The following is a 19,595-nucleotide window of genomic DNA, read 5'->3' as shown; positions in this document are numbered from 1 at the left end:
CACCTCACTTCACTCATTGTCCGGTCTCGTTCCTACGAAGCGGACTCTGAGTGAACCACTTCCTAGGTTTCACTCCCCTACGATCTCAGCAAATATACTTACCTTATCTCTGTTTTCATTCCAGTCTGTCCAGTGTTCCAGTTGTCCTGTCAACGTTGTGTGTCTCGTCAGTCTGTCTTCCCCGCAAGTCCTCTGGTGTGTGCATTCGGTCATCCTTCTGTGTCTGTCATCCCACCTGGCAAAGAGAATCATCAGTTCATCCAAACTCCATTTCCACTCTCAATCATTATCCAAATTACTCTGCTGTTGTAATAAACCTCATTTATACTTACTCCCCTTGTTTGTCCGTCTGCTTCCGTAACAGTATGCACCCTGTGCATTTAAATAACGTTTGAGGACTCGAATCTTGATGTTTACAGACTGTTAGATATGTCTTTTTTTGTTAAAGCCGCAAAGGGGAAACTAGTGTTGGGGATTTTTTTTGTTTTTATTTTTCTGTTTTGTGTATATCTATAAAAATTATTATAAATAAAAATTTTTAAAATATTGTTCAAATGGAGTTAACAAAATTTTGTAATTTTTTTTAAATGGGCTTTATGGACACGGACTTTTAATTTTCAGCCAGGCAGCCCAAGGACTTCCAGTGAACTGTCTTTCCATTACAAATTTGTCACGTTTAAGATCTGATTTCTTTAAAAATCAGTGATCTTCACTGCCTGTTAGATAAGCGATATGACATGGGTCTTAGATCTGACAAGAAGCACTGCATTAAATTCCGTTTCCCCCACCATGTCTTTAAAATATGACAGTTTATTTTACCCCAGTATTTTCTCGTTTTACGATTAAAAAACTAAATGAATGCTTAAGTCTATTTAACTGAATGTATTGTAATTACATAACAACATTGATGCTGTAAAAACAACCTTGTGAAATTGAAAATAGTCACATTAAGCTTTCACCGGAGGTTTAACGTTGGCTATAATACTCTAGATGTGCACTTTGAATTTATCATTAAATGCTAAATGCAAAAAATACAATAAATAAATACATTTTGATGATTTAAGGCAGCCTGAAAAGAAAAATAAGTCAATTGTATTGTTGTTCTTTTGACTTATTTGAAACACCTACATTAACCTATGCTTTTTGATAACATGATGCCGAGGTAATTGTGTCATAAATGCATCTTACATTCATAAAACTGATTTACAGAGCTAATATCTGTGTAAATGCTGCAAATTATGGCCCATATGATTAATTGCATTTCATTTATTTGTTTTTAAAGTGTCCATTTCCTTCCCACTATGACCAATTTTAAGGTCATGACCCACCAGTTGAGACCTACTATATTAGATTGTGATCAACACAAAAAGACAGACGTAGGCAGAATATATAGCAAAATAATGGCCTGAGGGTTGAGTTTTAAATACATTTAACAATGCAAAATGCTTAGGGCAGATTTATAATGATCACATTTTTACACAGCAACACATATACTGTCTATGTCCTGTTCTGTTTATTTTAAGAGTACAAGACAGTCCATCAACAGTTCACCGGTGTCTCAGAATTCAGCTTGTTATCAAATACTTATTTGCATTTATGCTGGTGTACTCATCGATTTGTCCCTTTTAATTGCATTTTATCTATTTATAATGGTGTTTTTCTGCTATTCACGTTTGATATGACTGCTGCTTTGTGCCTGAATGTCCCTCTGGGGATCAATAAAGTATGTTTATCTGGTGGAACAGAAAGAATGGAAAGAAACAATAAAACATTTTTATTTAAGTGTGTTTCAGCCTTTTGTTTCAGATTCACGAATACACCAGTACTCCTTCATCTGCCGTAAACACAATAACTTATATAAGGACTCATTTGTATTTCTTTGATTTTATGGAATATGTTTTCAAGGAGTCATTCATCTTTCTGGTAACTAATACTGAATATATGCATAAAATACGTTTAAATTGATAGTGTATGTTTTTGAATTAACCTCAGAGGAGAAAGATGTTGACATGGTAAGTTGAAGAAGAGTGTTCCAGAGAAAATGACAAAACATTAAACATTTAAGAAGATGTAAAAACTCATCTTTTTAAGACTGCATTTTTAGAGACTTTTCATTTTTGCTTGATTTTTCTAATGTGTTTATATTTTAGATTTTTTTATTGTACTTGTATTTTATTGCATGTTTGATTTTTCTCTTGTTTGTTGCGGATTAAGTTTTGGTAAAGCGAACTACACATTATTATTATTATTATTATTATTATTATTATTATTATTACCCTAGTTGACGAGTAACTTTCAAATAATAATAATTTCTGGGTTAGCTTTACGCTAGTTTGGCAGTATATTTGGATTCTAATAATTCCTGGTTTAGCTTGATTATCAAATCATAAAATATAATTTCTAAATTATATAGTCAATGAAATGAAGCCTTTGCAATCACTTATTTGGCATCATGGTTAAATTCCCTAACATGCTAATTACATGTGATACCAATTTCAAGTGTTCGCACATACTGTACATATGTTTTTTTATTTTTTTATTTTTAAATTTTTTTTGTTAGTTATTGCCTTGATAATAGAAAATATGAGCTAGGCATTATGTTTGACAGTTGCCAAAATGAGAAAAGAGCTATATAGGAGACATATCGTGTATGTACATATAGGGCAGGCAACGCAGTGGCGCAGTAGGTAGTGCTGTCACCTCACAGAAAGAAGGTCACTGGTTCGAGCCTCGGCTGGGTCAGTTGTCGTTTCTGTGTGGAGTTTGCAGGTGAATTGGGTAGGCTAAATTGTCTGTAGTGTATGAGTGTGAATGAGTGTGTGTGGATGTTTTCCAGAGATGGGTTGCAGCTGGAAGGGCATCCGCTTCGTAAAACATGGGTTGGATAAATTGCCGGTTCATTCTGCTGTGGCGACCCCTGATTAATAAACGGACAAAGTCGAAATGAGAATGAATGAACATATAGGGTTTATATGTGGATATAAAGAAGCAATACAGGAGACCTATGGCCTGTATGCACATATATGCACCTCAATTTTGCCTATATGTGGCATATACGCACATATGCAGCCTATAATATTAGCGTATATTTACATATATATTGCTTATATACTGTTTCATATATGCGCATATATCCTCATATAGGTTCTTTCCATGTGGGGTCAGAAGTGCAAAGATGTGATTTTTGTTTTATTGTCTTATAGACTTTATTTTTGGTCTTCCCCCAATAGTTTGTTATAATAGTATATAGTTTCATGTCCAGTAAACTTTTTTGCCAATACCAAAGGCCAATACATAGGCGGGTGTGGCAAAATGTTAAAGGACTTTAATTTATAAACGGAGCTCCTGTTTTGTGAATTAGTTTGACGAACCGACAACAAGAGAAAATCAATCTGGTTTTTCAGATTCACATATAATAAATCGACTTTAAAAAGCCAGTCTGTAAGATAAAAAAAATCTAGCTTTTAAGACTTCACTAGTCTAAACTGTTGTCAGTTTAGGCAAAGAGCTTAAAATGGTGATTCTATGCTCTTTGATTTCGGTTTACATCTACCAGCAGGAGTCCTTGTTGCCTGGATGCGACACACTTCCGTAAACAAACCTGCCTCCTTCATTTCTTTTCGCTGTTTGTGTTTTATGAACTCCGTTTCAACCATGTCTTTGCTGGACAGCGACCTCGAAAAGTTTTTAAGGGATGTTGATCAGATGAGTACGTGCTGTTTGTTTATAACCCTATGTTAAGGAATGTATTTACTGCTTAGCATCAAATGAGGGCAGACGGGATCGTTCACTGAATTGGAATAACGTTAAATAGTCGTCAATCATGAGGTAAAAGCAATTTAAGTTGTAAGTTAAAAAGTTAATTTGTTGATTTCTGATTGCAGATGAGTTGGTCAGCGAGTTAAATTCCAGCGAAGCATCGTGCCAGGAGTATGCAATTGTGAAGACAGAGCAGTTAATTTCGTCTTTGGAGCAGAAGGAACAGTATAAAACCAAAATCAATAAGACGGTTATAAACACCTCATCATCTGAAAATGACCTCCTGGTAGAGTATTTGTTTTGTTTTACACGTGTAAAATGAACAGGCTGTTCTTACTTTTTTTTGGTGAAACTTTGAAATAAGGTTCTGTTAGTTCATTTAATGCAAAATGACCATTAATAAATTTAGAAATAATTATAAAAATAACGACTGTTAATGTTATTGATTGTTCGTTTATCTTAGCTCTGGTCCATATTAACTAATGTAGTTATGTTAACAAATGCAACCTCAATAAAATGTGTTGACCATTTTTATTTAAATATTGACTTTATGATCATTATCGGTTAATTAAATTATGCACTATTACATTTTTTATTTTTTATGCCTGATATAAAACACAAAGTACATGTACAGTACACTGCTGTTTTCTTTTCTGCAGAACATCCAATATGAATTGAGTCAAAATCCAGGTAGGTTTGAGTATCAAAGTCTTTACACATTTCTGCATTGGGCATTTGACAAGCTTTCTCAGTCTCTGTTAAGTAATTTAGTTCAAGTGTAAAACTTGAATGCCTTCACCTGAAGTCTTGTAAATGATTTATAAATCAATACAATCTAGCCAACCTTCATCTTCTTGCCTTTTTCGTAATAAATCTTGCAATGGAATGTTTTACCCTTTGATATGTCAGAGAATTTCTTGAAGATTTTAGAAAAAGATGCTGACGACAGAAGTCAAAGAAGAAAGATGAAGGAGGAAAGAGCTAATGGTAGGTACACTGAAGCCTGAAGAGCAAAAAGGCTATTCTTTTATCTGTATTTTATTTATTTTGTTGCATTGTCAGTTTGCAACATCTAGATTTGCTTTGTCCTTATTTGACCCACAGTGCTAAGGGAGCAAGGGAATGAGGCTTTCACTCAAGGTGACTATGAAACGGCTGTCAGGTTTTACACTGAAGGTTTAGAGCAGCTGCGTGATATGCAGGCTCTCTACACAAACAGAGCTCAGGTACTTTCTTCAAGTTTTTGTACAATAATCAGATTACTGATATATTCCTGTGAGACTGCTCCTCTTGTGATTTTATTGTCTCATACATTCATGTATTATGTAGGCCTTTATCAAGTTGAAGAGATATAAGGAGGCCATAAGTGACTGTGAATGGGCTCTGAGGGTGAGTAAAGCAGTGGGAAAGAGGTCAGAGAAGTGCCCCCTCATTTTTCAGTGTCAGCCAAAGCAGAGAGTTTCTCATCCTACCTTGTCTGGTGAGAACAGCAGGCTCCGAAGAGCAGTGCCTATTGAACTGGATTGTTGCTCAGAAGTAGAAAATTGGGTTGAAGTTCCTTCTCAGCTGTAACAATAGTCTTTGCTTTTGGAAAACTTTTAGAAAGTTCTTAATGTGGCCTTTGTTTTCAGGTTTTCATGTTTGAGTGTGTATATGTATACACTCACTGGCCACTTTATTAGGTACACCTGTTAACGCAAATGTCTAATTAGCCAATCACATTGCAGCAACTCAATGCATTTAGGCATGGTCAAGACAATCTGCTGCAGTTCAAACTGAGCATCAGAATGGAGAAGAACAGTGATTTGAGTGACTTTGAAGGTGGCATGGTTGTTGGTGCCAGTTAGGCTGGTCTGAGTATTTCAGAAACAACTGATCTACTGGGATTTTCACACACACCCATCACTAGGGTTTACAGAGAATGGTCCAAAAAAGAGAAAATATCTAGTGAGCGGCAGTTCTGTGGGCACAAATGCTTTGTTGATGCCAGAGGTGAATGGTCAGACTGGTTGGAGCTGATAGAAAAGCAACAGTAATGCCGAGTTCAGACTGCATGTGTAGCTGTGTCACAGATGTTTTCATACTGCGTGACTATCTGGGGTATCGTTTTGTTGCTTTTTTTTACACTGCAAGATGCATCGGCGACAGGGGGTTTCACATTGCATGACTTTACAATAGGAAGAATCGCCGACAACTTCATCCAAACTACGTCTCACAACCAAAAACACGTAGTATATATTTTGTTAATAACTACATAATGAGAAAGAAGCCTTTCGTGGGGTAGAAAATGTACATATTTGCTCACCTGGGTTTGAAGGAAATTAGCAATTTCTCCTCAAATTTCTTTTTTGACCCGGTTGTGGTATAGCTCACATGACATATCAAACAGACACGGGTGCTCCTGCCAAATTTCCACTAGTTTTTCCTCCATTTCTTGGGTCACACACACTCTCATAGCAATCCTTAAGCAGCAGGAGGGGGGGGGGGGGGGGTTCTCGAGATCTTCCTGAGCTCAAACTCCCCTCTCGCCCTACAACGGGAGGGAGCCCCGGGCTCGAGGATCTCATGAGCTCAGGGATCTCTCCCGGGACAGCATGCCAAACTAGCTTATTATCAATCATCAGCTAAGTGTGAACTCTTGAATTGGCTGTTTATTTAATTTTTTTTAGTTAATTATTTTCAGTCAAAACTCATTTCACGCGGCATGATTTGAATCACCGACAGCTCCAGATATTTAGCATGCCACTCATTGGCGATTCTCTCAGATCATGCCTTTGATAGTTCACATTGTGTGAATGTTACTTGCGTGAACGAGCGCCGATTTGCCTATGATTTCAGGCATTTGTCCGCAATTCGCCATTTTCAACATGTGCATTCAGAGATGCTCTTCTGCATACCTCGGTTGTAACGAGTGGTTATTTGAGTGCTTTTGCCTTTCTATCAGCTCGAACCAGTCTGGTCATTCTCCTCTGACCTCTGGCATCAACAAGGCATTTTCACTCACAGAACTGCCGCTCACTGGATATTTTCTCTTTTTCAGACCATTCTCTGTAAACCCTAGAGATGGTTGTGCATGAAAATCCCAGTAGATAAGCTGTTTCTGAAATACTCAGACCAGCCTGTCTGGCACCAACAACCATGCCACGTTCAAAGTCACTTTCTTCCTCATTCTGATGCTCAGTTTGAACTGCAGCAGATTGTCCTGCTTTGAGTTGCTGCCATGTGATTGATAAATCACAAATAAAGTGGCCGGTGAGTGTGTATATGTATATAGAATAAACTGCCATAAAGGTATTAGCTTATTACTGATGGATTACTTCTGCACTTGCTGCAAATCCTTGCTGTTTGCCATGAGGTTTTTATAAAAATCATGGATTATTTCTGTACTTCAGATGCATGCTGCTGGCCAGGGTTTTAAAGGGATATTTCACTCAAAAATAAACATTTCACTAGTTGTTTTAAATCATTAGGAGTTTCTTTCTTCTTCCACAAAAGAAGATTTTTTTGGAGAATGCTGGTTGCTGGGACCCATCGACTTTCATAGTAGAAAAGAAAGACCATGTAGGTCATGAAAGTTTTGTGTTAAACACAAGAAAGAAACTCAAATGATAGCAGAAGTTTTTGAATTGGGTTGAAACTTTAGCTAAACTATCCCTTTAAGAAATAAATTATCTGTCGATAAATGATGGGTTATTACTCCTCCTGGCTATGTGTGTTTTAAAAAATAAATTAAATCAAGAATTTTTTCAGCATGTCGTTATCAAATATAATGAATTATCTGTATTGAGCAAATTTCCCAAATTAGTTTATTCCTAACAGTTTCTAACAAATAGTATGATTACTCCAAACTACATAGAAATATCAAAAAGTACTTGATAATCACCACTTTACTAAATTGCTGTAATTTTTTTGAGTGGCCATTGAACAAAATAAAACTTTCATTCACAGTGCAATGAAAAATGTATTAAAGCATTTATACACATGGGGAAATCTCACCTAGCACTCAAGGATTTCACACAAGTGAGTATCATTCAGGAGAAGTTCCTTTATCCTTTGAAGTATAAAGCTGGATTACATTTACTGTATTTTCTCACCTTATTTGAACCCTCTTATTTTATCCTGCTTCTCTTTCAGTCCAGGATTTGCTATCGAAAAATCTTGGAGATAGAGCCACAGCGGGAGACCATGGTCAAAGGTATGAACCAAAAATGCTGTGAAGCTCTGAGGAAAAGTGAAGGCAAGGTCAATGGACTTTAGATCCATGTTTTACCAAAGTGGGATTAGCATTGTTGTTATTAGCCTTGAGCATCTGTCTGATGTATTTCAGTTACAGTAAGTGGGCCAAATAGATCAGTTAAGGTCAAAAGAAAATCCTGTCATCATTTTCTCAACCTTATATTATTCCAAATCCAATGAAAACAAATGAAGATGTTTCTAGTCAAATCTTAGGGATTTCTGTCCCTCCATTTACAATCTATTTACTCAAACCAACATTTACAACAGTCAACAGTTTTGTTCACATGTAAATAAGCAGCATGATCTCACGAGAAAACAAAACTATTTTATGTTTTGTCAGTTTAGTGGCTAATTCCTACGACTTCAGACGTACGAAAATTGTACGATTTTAAAAAGGAGGCGTGGCACCCAACCCCACCTCTTAACCCAACCGTCATTGGGGGAGAAGCAAATTGTACTATACAGATATTAGCAATTTCTGTCCCCCATTTACAGTCTATTTACACAATCCAACATTTACAACAGTCAACAGTTTTGTTCACATGTAAACAAGCAGCCTGATTTCACAAGAAAATGTAACTGTTGTGACTATCCTAATCGAAATTTCAAATTAGTCACATCTTGGGTTTGCTGAAGGATTTATGCTTCCTTTGAAAGTAAAACATGGATTGATAAGTCTTAATTTGAGGCTGTTAGTTGTAGAATTAGTTTGAAAAAAAAAAAAACTTATATGAAATAAAGAAAATCAAACGACTTTGGCCACCAAACACTGAAGGTAAGGTCTAAAGACCATGTGCTCCCAGCAGGCCCCTTCTCCAGTCGGCCACAAACATTTGTAAACAAGGTAAACCTGTAAACAAGATTAACAACACAAACTTTTAAATAAAATAAACAAATGGCTCCTACAGTAACTATTCTATGTTTTGTTAGTTTAGTGGCTAATTTCGACTTCAGACGTACGAAAATGTAAGATATTAAAAAGAAGGCGTGGCACCCAACCCCACCCTTTAACCAAACCGTCACTGGGGGAGAAGCAAATCATACTAAATTATGATCGTACTAAATTACGATCATACTAAATTACAAATGAGATCGTACGAGTTTATACGAATTAGCGACTAAATCAAAAAGAATTAAGAATTGCTGTGAGATTGTGTTGAAATAAGAATTACTTAATTACTCAGAAACATAAATTAGTATGCACACAAAGAACTGTGTTATTAGTGCACATTTAAATGTTAGCAGAAGGACAAACTAGAGGCAAATTATTAATTCGCAGACTAAACAAAACGCAAAATGAATCACTGAGGAACTCCGATATTATAATTAAAATATGTGGATAGACCATTATCAGCACATACTGTACGGTTAGTTTGATTAATATGAATTCATCTATTGTATGGCATGAAATGATAAAAAAAGTAAAGTGCAAGCTGGAAATTACTATACCAGTTTTTTCCCAGTGTACCAGAATAAGCTCAATTAACTTACGAGTCTCACTCACACATTGCTTTTGTCCCCCCAGCAGAATTGCTTTCAGAAAGTCTCACATGCTTACACTAGCAGTTTTTACAGCATTAATTGCTCATTTACATTCATTTTGAACTTTTCCAGAGGAATAATGACATTATGGATTCCTATTCCATGCGTTTTAATTGAATATTTCCACATGAGTGTTCAATAAGGAATGTTGTTCATGAACCTGTCATATTACATTACGTTGCAATAGCTTATCTGAGACGAGTGGACATGGAAGAGAAAGTGGCGCTTCAGGAAAAAGAAGCTTGGGAAGAGCTACAGGAGGGAACAGGGCAGGCCACGGCAGTAGCAGACTTGCTGAAAAAGCTCGAAAGGCCCAATGAGATCAATCTTTACTACTGTGGTGGACTGGAGCTGCTCTCACAGACTATTAAAGACTGTAAGTTCACATGATTCATTCATTTTTTTGTTGTTCTTCTTCTTTCTTATTTACTCTGTGAATTGTCACAGCTCTCCAGTCATTTCTGGTTGGATGAACAAATGTTTACAGCAGTGCTGAGACTCAGATTTGTGTGAAATATGCCTTCGGTTTACCCAGTGTTGTTCTAGCAACCAGGGCGATATTTCTTGCACTCAGGATCGATATGGAGAGGAGAGGAGTGAGGAATTTTGTGCGGAGAGCTCATTGATTCTGCTCTGCGGTTCATTTGCAGTTCATGATGAGGAAACTAATCCTCATGATCAGCCACAGAGGACGGACGCAGTCCTATCGCAAGCACAAGCGCGAGGCTTTTAGGCTTTGTTAGTGTACGTGAACATTACCTTTCAGTTTGTGTCTGCTCAGGTCTGGGCTTGTGTCAATATGGCACTGAACAGAGCCTTGCAGAAAAACCTTTTGACCGTTTAGATTGTGACAAAAATATAATATAAGGGAGTGCAGTGGTGGCTTTCACACCTCAGAAAAAAAAGTATTATTTTAATAATTACTTTATCTTAGGGGTTTCTTTCTCAGGGAGAGTTTATATTTGAGACTCAAGTAATAATACTAATATTTAATAATATGTAAAAAATAAAATACTAAGAGCACATTGAAAATTTTATTTCTTTATCAGCAAATTGTAACAGTGAAATGATTAATACAATTTTAAAGCACAATATATAATATAATATAATATAATATAATATAATATAATATAATATAATATAATATAATATAATATAATATAATATAATATAATTATACATTTATAACTTTAAACATATAAAGTTGCACCAGAATGACAAAATCTAATTTTAAAATTGATCATAATTATACTATTTTCAACAGTTTGAAAAATAAAAGGTTAAAAATCCATTAAAAATTGCATTTTAGCAAAAATAAAATTAATGTTTTTTTTCTTATTATTTTAGTATATTTTAAAATGTAATTTATTTGCGTGATTCAATGACAAATTATTAAAACATCACTCCTGTCTGTCAGGTGAGGACCAAACCCAAATGCAGATCAGCATTAAAAATAACATTAATTTAAAACAAAAAAAACAACAACACAAAACTGAACAACGAGCCTACAGGTCTGGACAACACATAGTTGGTAAACAGTAATTTAAAGTAAAAATAAAACAAATTCAGGCTGAAAACAGACAGGAGTCAAACACATGACAACATCAGTAAACAAATCAGAACAGGACAGAGCACAAAGGGAGAATAAATAGGGGAGCATACAAAGCCCAAACCGAGGAGGGCAGATGAGGCAAATTAACAAAATGAATGGGTGTAGTTTGACTAAGGGCCTGTTTTTTTTCTGATTGGATAGCTATCTGATTTCTGGAAACTGTTCTTTTTACATTTGACAACATGAATGCGTCTCTGCTAAACAGAAAAGATTTTGATCTTCAAATTTCATGCTATATACAAATTCATTTCTTCATTCATAATCTTTTCATTTAGCGTCAAATACACCTTTTATAATGTACAAAAGCATAAGCTATTTATCTTATTTAGCATACAAAATATTTTAGATGTAGGCTGCAAAACTTCATCAAAAGACAAGCTCCACCATTACTGCGATTAAGGCTGAATGAAACCCCTATTTTTGTTGTACAGATATGTGCAGGACATCATTCAAAACTGGAAAGGATTTACATTAATAACCTACTCTCCCCAAAACAAAACAGTTTGCCTTTGTAAATGAACAATCAGAATATTTTAAACAAATGTAGCCTACTCACAAGAAGACAAAACAACAGGAGTTCTGTCACTAAGCTAAGAATTAACCAGACAGAAAAGACAGAACCCTGACATTTGTCTTTTAGGTCAAAACCTTCTAAAAAAATGTAATTTGCTGATTAAGAAATATTTCTTATTATTAATCATTTTAAAAACAGTGCTGCTTAATATATTTGTTGATTTTTTATTTTTTTTTGTAAAGTATATTTTGATATAAACACAATTAATTTCAAAAACTTTTCCCCACATTATAAAATTATAAAATGTGACCCGATCCAGCAAAATGAGTCACAGTGACACACATTTCAAAATTGAGATTTTGGTATCAATGGAAAGAGGAGATTCTACGCTTTAAAACAATATCCAAATTCATACCTTGAATTGTTTTAAAGATTTGGCCAGTTAAATTATGACTGCCCTCTTTTTCCAGTAAAACCTGAAAAAAAATTAGCACAAAAGATTTTTTTTGCCTGTTTTGTGCTGCTATTCTTCAAAATTCCTTGCATGTAAAAGGATCAACTGTTTATTTTACAGCTTAATTTGTACATACACTGAAAAAAATTATTCAAAGAGGATTCCTTAGATGTACTCAAATCTAACTTACGTTACGTGGTTGTAAACAATTTATTTGGGCTGAATTTAAACAAACAAATTAAGTTGAACATTATTAAATTAAATTTCTTTGTTTAAATTCAACACATAAATTGTTTGCAACAGTTTTGCATGCAACACTTTTTTTTCAGTGTATATACTGTACAAATGCTATTAAACCAGGCTGAAGCTCAAATTATTACAGACTCTCGACTCATTTCGCCAGATTGGGTCACAAATTATAAATCTCTTTAATAGTGCCACTTTTAATAAATGTAATAAATAAAAGTATTACTCTTTCAAACAGTCAAACAATTAGACACCTTTAAATTAATAATATTACCAACATTCTACAACATAGACTTGAAAAAGACTTTTGATTCGTTAACCGCTACAGCGAAAAAAACGAGATAAAAAAGAACTAAAGTTCAGTCAAAATAAAATGTGTTTGCAATTGAGACAATACATTGAAATAATATTGTAAGAATGACCAGTTTGCAATATCAAGTAGCAAAACGAGCTTTGAACTTTTAGAAATAACAAGATAAATTTACACATGGTCAAATAAATAGAATAAGGATGCTTCGGACATGTAGATGCTTCTGCCATATTCGTGTTTACATTTTGTCACTCATTATAAAATGAATGAGTTTTCCAAGATGCCACAACATTGCGCAGCTTCTGCTTGTAACAACCGCTGAGATTTATATTCCCAGTGTATTAGGGTACATTTTCACTGTTTGTTATTGTTTTTCTATGCATGAACTAAATATTACAGGTTTATAAATTACGGTAACTTTTTATTGTCGTGTTATCTAATGTGGTAGTATAGCAAGCTCATCTGCCGAATCAGTTGCGCATAGAGATATTTATATGTGTGTATAACTACTGTTTCAGACACACAGTCAACTTGCTCTGGAGTTTACATGGACCGGCTTTGACTGTTCAAGTATTGCAGGAGGCTTGCGTATTGTGGCCCATAAAAACAGTCGCTAATGAGGCATCTATGTGTATATATCTTTGACAGCTGGCTCAGGCTCTCCTGTGTATGCTTCTTTTTCAGGGTTGGGGAGTAACAAAACTTTGAATATATGAAAAAAGATTGTACTTAAGTAACTTAAGTTTAATTGTATTTCATTGAGTTTAATTGTAATTCATTGCCATTACTTTATAAATCGATGATAATCGAAGTCATGATAACTTTGAACTCTTGTCATTTGTTTCATTTAAACATGATCAAAATCTATATCTGGTAATTTATGTAAATGGTATGTTTGACAGTTAAAATGCTAATTAGCACTCACAAAAAATGAAGTTCAGATGAGAACAATGTTGGAACAGTCATGGAAATACAATGATGAATTTACTTCTAACATTAAAAAAAGATTGCAGTGCAGATTATGTAAAGCTTGCTGACTTCATAGAATTCAACATCTAATCTGCCTACATTGCCCTTGTAGAATATACATATTTATAATATTATCAAAATAAGAGGCCATAAAAATGACATGTTTTTTGTCTTTACTGTTGTCCTATATAAGTTATTGTACACAACAGATGGTTACTTGCAGTACACTCCACAATACATATAATAAAAATTAAAAACTGTACATACCCTTGAATCTTAATGGCATATCGTTACCTGGTTTGTGAGTCTCTTGTTTGTACTGAGCAGATAAACTGTCATCTGTTTTGCAGAAAAATCCTCTAGGCCCAGTAGATTCTTTGGTTTTTCAATATCTCAAATTTTTTACAGGCCCGGGGAATCCATCAATTTTCAAATGTTATTTTTTACAAGAGAGGCTAGAAAAATTGTAAAGCTCTTCATTATTATTATTGTTATTATTATTATTATTATTATTATTATTATTATTATTATTATTATTATTATTATTATTATTATTATTATTATTATTATTATTCATTAATTTTCTTTTCGGCTTAGTCCCTTAATTAATCCGGGGTCGCCACAGCGGAATGAACCGCCACATTTTTACGCAGCGGATGCCTTTCCAGCTGCAACCCATCTCTGGGAAACATCCACACACACTCACTCAAACATACACTACGGACAATTTAGCCTACCCAATTCACCTGTACCACATGTCTTTGGACTGTGGGGGAAAATGGAGCACCTGGAGGAAACCCACGCAAACGCAGGGAGAACATGCCAATTCCACACAGAAACGCCAACTGAGCCGAGGCTCGACCCAGCGACCTTCTTGCTGTGAGGCGAGAGCACTACCTACTGCGCCACAGCTTCGCCTTATATTATTATTATTATTCATTCATTTTCTTTTCGGCTTAGTCCCTTAATTAATCCGGGGTCGCCACAGCGGAATGAACCGCCACATTTTTACGCAGCGGATGCCTTTCCAGCTGCAACCCATCTCTGGGAAACATCCACACACACTCACTCACACATACACTTATACACTACGGACAATTTAGCCTACCCAATTCACCTGTACCACATGTCTTTGGACTGTGGGGGAAAATGGAGCACCTGGAGGAAACCCACGCAAACGCAGGGAGAACATGCCAATTCCACACAGAAACGCCAACTGAGCCGAGGCTCGACCCAGCGACCTTCTTGCTGTGAGGCGAGAGCACTACCTACTGCGCCACAGCGTCGCCTTATATTATTATTATTATTATTATTATTATTATTATTATTATTATTATTATTATTATTATTATTATTATTATTATTATTATTATTATTATTATTATTATTATTATTCAAATGACCAAATTCTGACTGAGGAAAGTTGAATGTGCTGGCCAATTTGTTATTTGCCTAATAAATGACAGTACAGTTTTTAATTGAAAACTTTAACAGATCCTATTTTTTCCTAATAATAGATAATGTAATAAATATTTATTTTAAAAATAAGTATTATTTTACATTTCTTCATTCTAAATCTTTAGGAAATATTTTTGGTATATCAAAAAGTGTAGTTAAGCTAATTCAATTTTTATTAGTTGAATAATTATATCATCTGAGCATTTGAAGTACACAAATTCTTTTCAGAATAATCTGTGTGAACGCACTACTTTACACTATACTACAAAATAGTGTAGAATAGTGCATAAGTATATGCAATTTGGGGTTAGCTTAGGTTTGGGAAGTTAGCTTATGTTTAATACTTCGTTCTAAAGTATTGTTACTAAACTTAAAGTACACATAAAATCAAAACTAACCATGTTAATTTTCTTGGCTCACATTTCTAGTTTTGTGCATGTCATTAAGAAAAAAAAAGATTTACCCTTGTAATCTGAAACAAATCTGAATCTGATATCTAAAAATGCACTTCCTGTTTGTTTTCTGTTAAATTCTCAGATTACGTCTGTCTGAGGTATGGTTAAGTATGTTAACCACGGCCCTCCAACTGTCCATTTTGACAGCAATTTGACAACAAACAGAAACGTTGAATAGGAGGTGTTTGGTTGTAATAACTATTTCCAAAACTCTTTTCCCAATTTCCCAATTCCCAATACTTTACTACATCCAATCAGCTCGCAGTGGGAAAAAAAGCTATGGCCACAGTTTTCTCATTTAATATTCCGTTAGGAACTGCATCACAATCTGAAAAAATAAAAAAGGTTCGTGCTGACTTTACTTTCTATAACATGTTACAAATTACTTTTGAAAGCATGTGTTTTGTAATCTGTAGTGAAACACACTTTAACATTAACCTTCCAATCCACAAGGTAATATTATAAAAACCTGATTCTTAATCTAACTTTTAACTACTTAACACACAGCCGTCCTTTCTAAAACAACTTCTCTTTTTAAAGCTCTCTAAAGTGCCAGAAGTATTCTGCAAGGGTAAAATATAAGCCTGCACATTGTTGAGTGTAATCTTGAAAGCTCTCCAAAACAGAAAGCCGATGTTTTGCTCAGGTGAGATACCTGAATAGCTCTTTGTAAACTAATTTCTACTATTTCCACAGAATGAACACTGCTTTTGTGTAGATAAGGCAGTGTTCCCTCAGTCTTGATGAGCTTTTGTTTATTCTCCTCGTGCGTTCTTTTGCCCTTGAGCGAAGCGTATTGTGTGTCTGAGTCTGGTTACTGTGATTTAGTGTTGATATATGGCTCTCACTGCACACCTACTGACTCTGACCTTATCTGGTGTCCCTCACAGGTTCTGGCCAGACTTTATTCAGATTAAACAATGGCTTCAGTATCATTAAAGGCAATAACACTGTAAGAAGGTAAGGTTGCTAAAGAAGTGTGCCTGACAGTTTGTAATCAGAATGTACTTTGAAAGCGGTCTCCCTGAAGTTGTATTTAAACGAACACTCCGCATTTTTATTTTTTTTGAAAATAGGCTAATTTGACAAGTGCCCTAGAGTTAAACAGTTAAGTTTGATCATTTTTAAATGCATTCAGCCAATCTCCACCACTGTTAGGAGCACTTTTAGCTAAGCATAGTTCATTGGATCTGATTAGACCATTAGCATCTTGCTCAAAAATGATCAGTGTTTTTAACTTTAAAATCTTTTTGTATGTTTCTGATGAGGGATTTTGAGCATTTTCATTATCTAATTGATGAATTTGTTTCTCCAGTTTGGAAAGTTTTGATTTATATAACTTTTTTCTAGACCCTTGGTAGGAGATTACACAACCCCTTAAGAATGCTTTAAGTGTTTCCCACAATAAACCTGGTGAAACTTCAGGAGTATTATTACTTTCAAAAAATATTTCCAATTGTTGAAGCAGGTAATCATAAAATTTAGGATCACTTAGTAGACTAGGATACATTTTCCACATAAGACGTGAGGATGTTAAACCGTTAAGGACAATTTTTAATGTGATAAGGGTGTGATCAGACATTAGTATATCATGTATTTTGTTATCCACCACGTTAGAGATTAAGTTATTTTATGCCAAAAAGCAGGGGCGTAGCAACCGGGGGGGATCCGTCCCCCTCACTTTTAGAGACAGACCATTTAAAAACAGGTGATTAATAATTATATGAACGTATAATCTCATACAGCCGTCCCCCCACTTTTAAAATGTCCGCTACGCCCCTGCCAAAAAGTAATCTATGCGAGTATATACATTGCAGACTTGTAAATGAAAGGTGTAATCTCTCTCGGCAGTGTGAAAATGTCTCCATATATCCACTAAATTAGTTGTTAGTTGTTAATAAAGGTATTTAAAAACTTTTTGCTCTTTTGGTGGATGATCTGAAAATGATCAGTGTTTTGCTAATTTTCCTTAAGCTCGACTGTTCTGTATTTACATCATATAAGTCCGCTAGAAATAGAAAAGTTATCAAATTTCTTGTGGCCAATATGTCTAGGAAGTATTTAAATAACATTCCGGAGTAATAATCAAGGAACTTTGCTTCTGTACCATGGCTGCAGCAGACAAAATTATATTATGATTCTGACTGGTGGTCCAGGTGTAGGATTTGGTGCTGGGGACTGTTTTCAGGCATTGCGTAATATCATTACATTGGCTGCAGCCTTGGTAGGTAAGCCATATCTGCCTAGAAAATAACAACTATTTATTTTCTGTCAGTCTTAACACACAATATAACTACAGAGGAGTCAAACATTTTTCCTAGTATTGGTTTGAAGCTGGAAGGGGATCTGCTGTGAAAAGCCCCGTTTACACTGCCAGTAATGTGACCCAATTCCGATTTTTTTGCTCATATGTGACACAGATTGGATCTGTTTTATGTGAGCACGAAAAAAAATGCATGAATTCGGACATTCAGAGATCGGTTTCAGGCCTCCTTCATATGTGGAAATAAATCAGATCTAAATCGGATATGTGACAATGCGACTATCATGTAAACAGGCTGGATTTATTGAGGCATTCCGTTTTGTACATCATTAAACTTGCGACAATGTCGTACTTCTACGTGGTTTAATGACGTAGAGGGAAGAGCATGTGTGTGCTCATCCTAAAATTTCAGACCCACTGCTCCTCATTAAAACCTGCCGCAATTTTCTCCCACCAGACCTGAGATCTCTTTTGTACCCACAAGTTCCTCTGAATGGTGGAGGACACCATATATAAACTATAGGTGCAAGCTGCGATGACGGCCCTTTCCCTCCACCGCCGCTTCAAAGTTACTTTAAAGTTGAGCGAACTTCGCATATTTTAAGCGAGACAGTTGTAAATTTGTTGTAAACATGACGTCATAAATTGTATGTAAAGTGTAAATACATGAATCAGACATGGGTAACAAATAAAAGAACGTGTAAACGGACAAGCAAAAAAATCAGATATAGGCAACAAATCGGAATTGGGCATCAAGACCTGACAGTGTAAACGTGGCCTAAGACATGCCGGAATAGTTGTCGGTTCGTTCCGCTGTGGCAACCCCTGGGACTAAGGGACTAAGCCAAGGAAAATGAATGAATGAATTAATCAAGCTTTAAATAGGAAAATTATTAAACTCTTTTTTGAAAAATTTAATCAAGACGCTAATGGTCTAATCTGATGCTAAACTAAGCTAAAAAAGCGTTTTCCTGACCCAGAGAATGGATTCACAAATGGTAGAACTCAACTGTTTAACTCTATGGGAGTTTTAAAATGAGCCTATTTAAAAAAAAAAGTGGAGTGTTTCTTTAAATACACTGATGCGTAGTACTTAATGTAGTATTATAATGCATGCATGCATAATCCAGGTATGATTGATTGCATCTTCAACATTTATCAGGAGTCATTCTCTCCCTTGTCGGTTGTCTTGCTCCGACCAAATATGCTGTTAAAATTAATTGACTAATTTGAATACATTCAAACAGCAGATGTGTAATCTGGCTCTGCTGTGCCATCATGTCTCGTGCTGGAATTTACCTTTCCAGCTGCGGAATGAAATTGAAGAGGTTTATCTGTGTTTGACAATGATTGATTGGTTTGTTCGGGGGATTTGCTGTGTTTGATTCATACAATTTGCACACATGTGGTCTCTCATCTTTAAAACATGCCTGTTTATTAAATCGATAGTTCAGAAAATATTGAAAAATTCTCCACTTTTTGTGCTCAGTCTTGCTTTGTTCCAAACCAGATATGTAATTTTAGTATTGCGTATGTAGTATACTGTTTATTAATGAGGTGTGGATTTTTTTTGTTTGTCTGTGATGAATATCAGAATTTTAAAATCGTTTATTGATGCATAAGCTCACAATATGTCCCATAAATTGAGGATTTAAAAAGCAATCATTGCCTGTTTAAATGAACGAAATACAGCTTTAATTCATGTTATGAAAGCAAAAGTCTGTATACAAGTAACACATGGTATTTTCCAGCATGTAAACACCATCACAAATATGAT

At 35.2% G+C, this 19,595-nt stretch overlaps 1 protein-coding gene across 1 annotated transcript in view; it reads left to right on the top strand.

Moving 5' to 3' along the window:
• The first annotated feature begins 3,636 nt into the window (after positions 1-3,636).
• Positions 3,637-19,595, top strand: part of ttc12 (tetratricopeptide repeat domain 12) — a 38,867-nt gene continuing 22,908 nt past the window's right edge. The window contains exons 1-10 of the mRNA XM_056473884.1: positions 3,637-3,709; positions 3,885-4,045; positions 4,419-4,449; positions 4,669-4,746; positions 4,864-4,985; positions 5,089-5,148; positions 7,708-7,779; positions 7,894-7,954; positions 9,725-9,913; positions 16,446-16,515. Coding sequence (XP_056329859.1) covers positions 3,637-3,709; positions 3,885-4,045; positions 4,419-4,449; positions 4,669-4,746; positions 4,864-4,985; positions 5,089-5,148; positions 7,708-7,779; positions 7,894-7,954; positions 9,725-9,913; positions 16,446-16,515 — 917 coding nt within the window. The remainder of the gene's footprint in view (positions 3,710-3,884; positions 4,046-4,418; positions 4,450-4,668; positions 4,747-4,863; positions 4,986-5,088; positions 5,149-7,707; positions 7,780-7,893; positions 7,955-9,724; positions 9,914-16,445; positions 16,516-19,595) is intronic.

The sequence above is a fragment of the Danio aesculapii genome, chromosome 15 (genome assembly GCF_903798145.1).
Source record: "Danio aesculapii chromosome 15, fDanAes4.1, whole genome shotgun sequence".
Taxonomy (NCBI): Eukaryota; Metazoa; Chordata; class Actinopteri; order Cypriniformes; family Danionidae; genus Danio; species Danio aesculapii.
The sequence above is the reverse complement of the archived record's forward strand: the minus strand, read 5'-3'. Positions and strand labels throughout refer to the sequence as shown.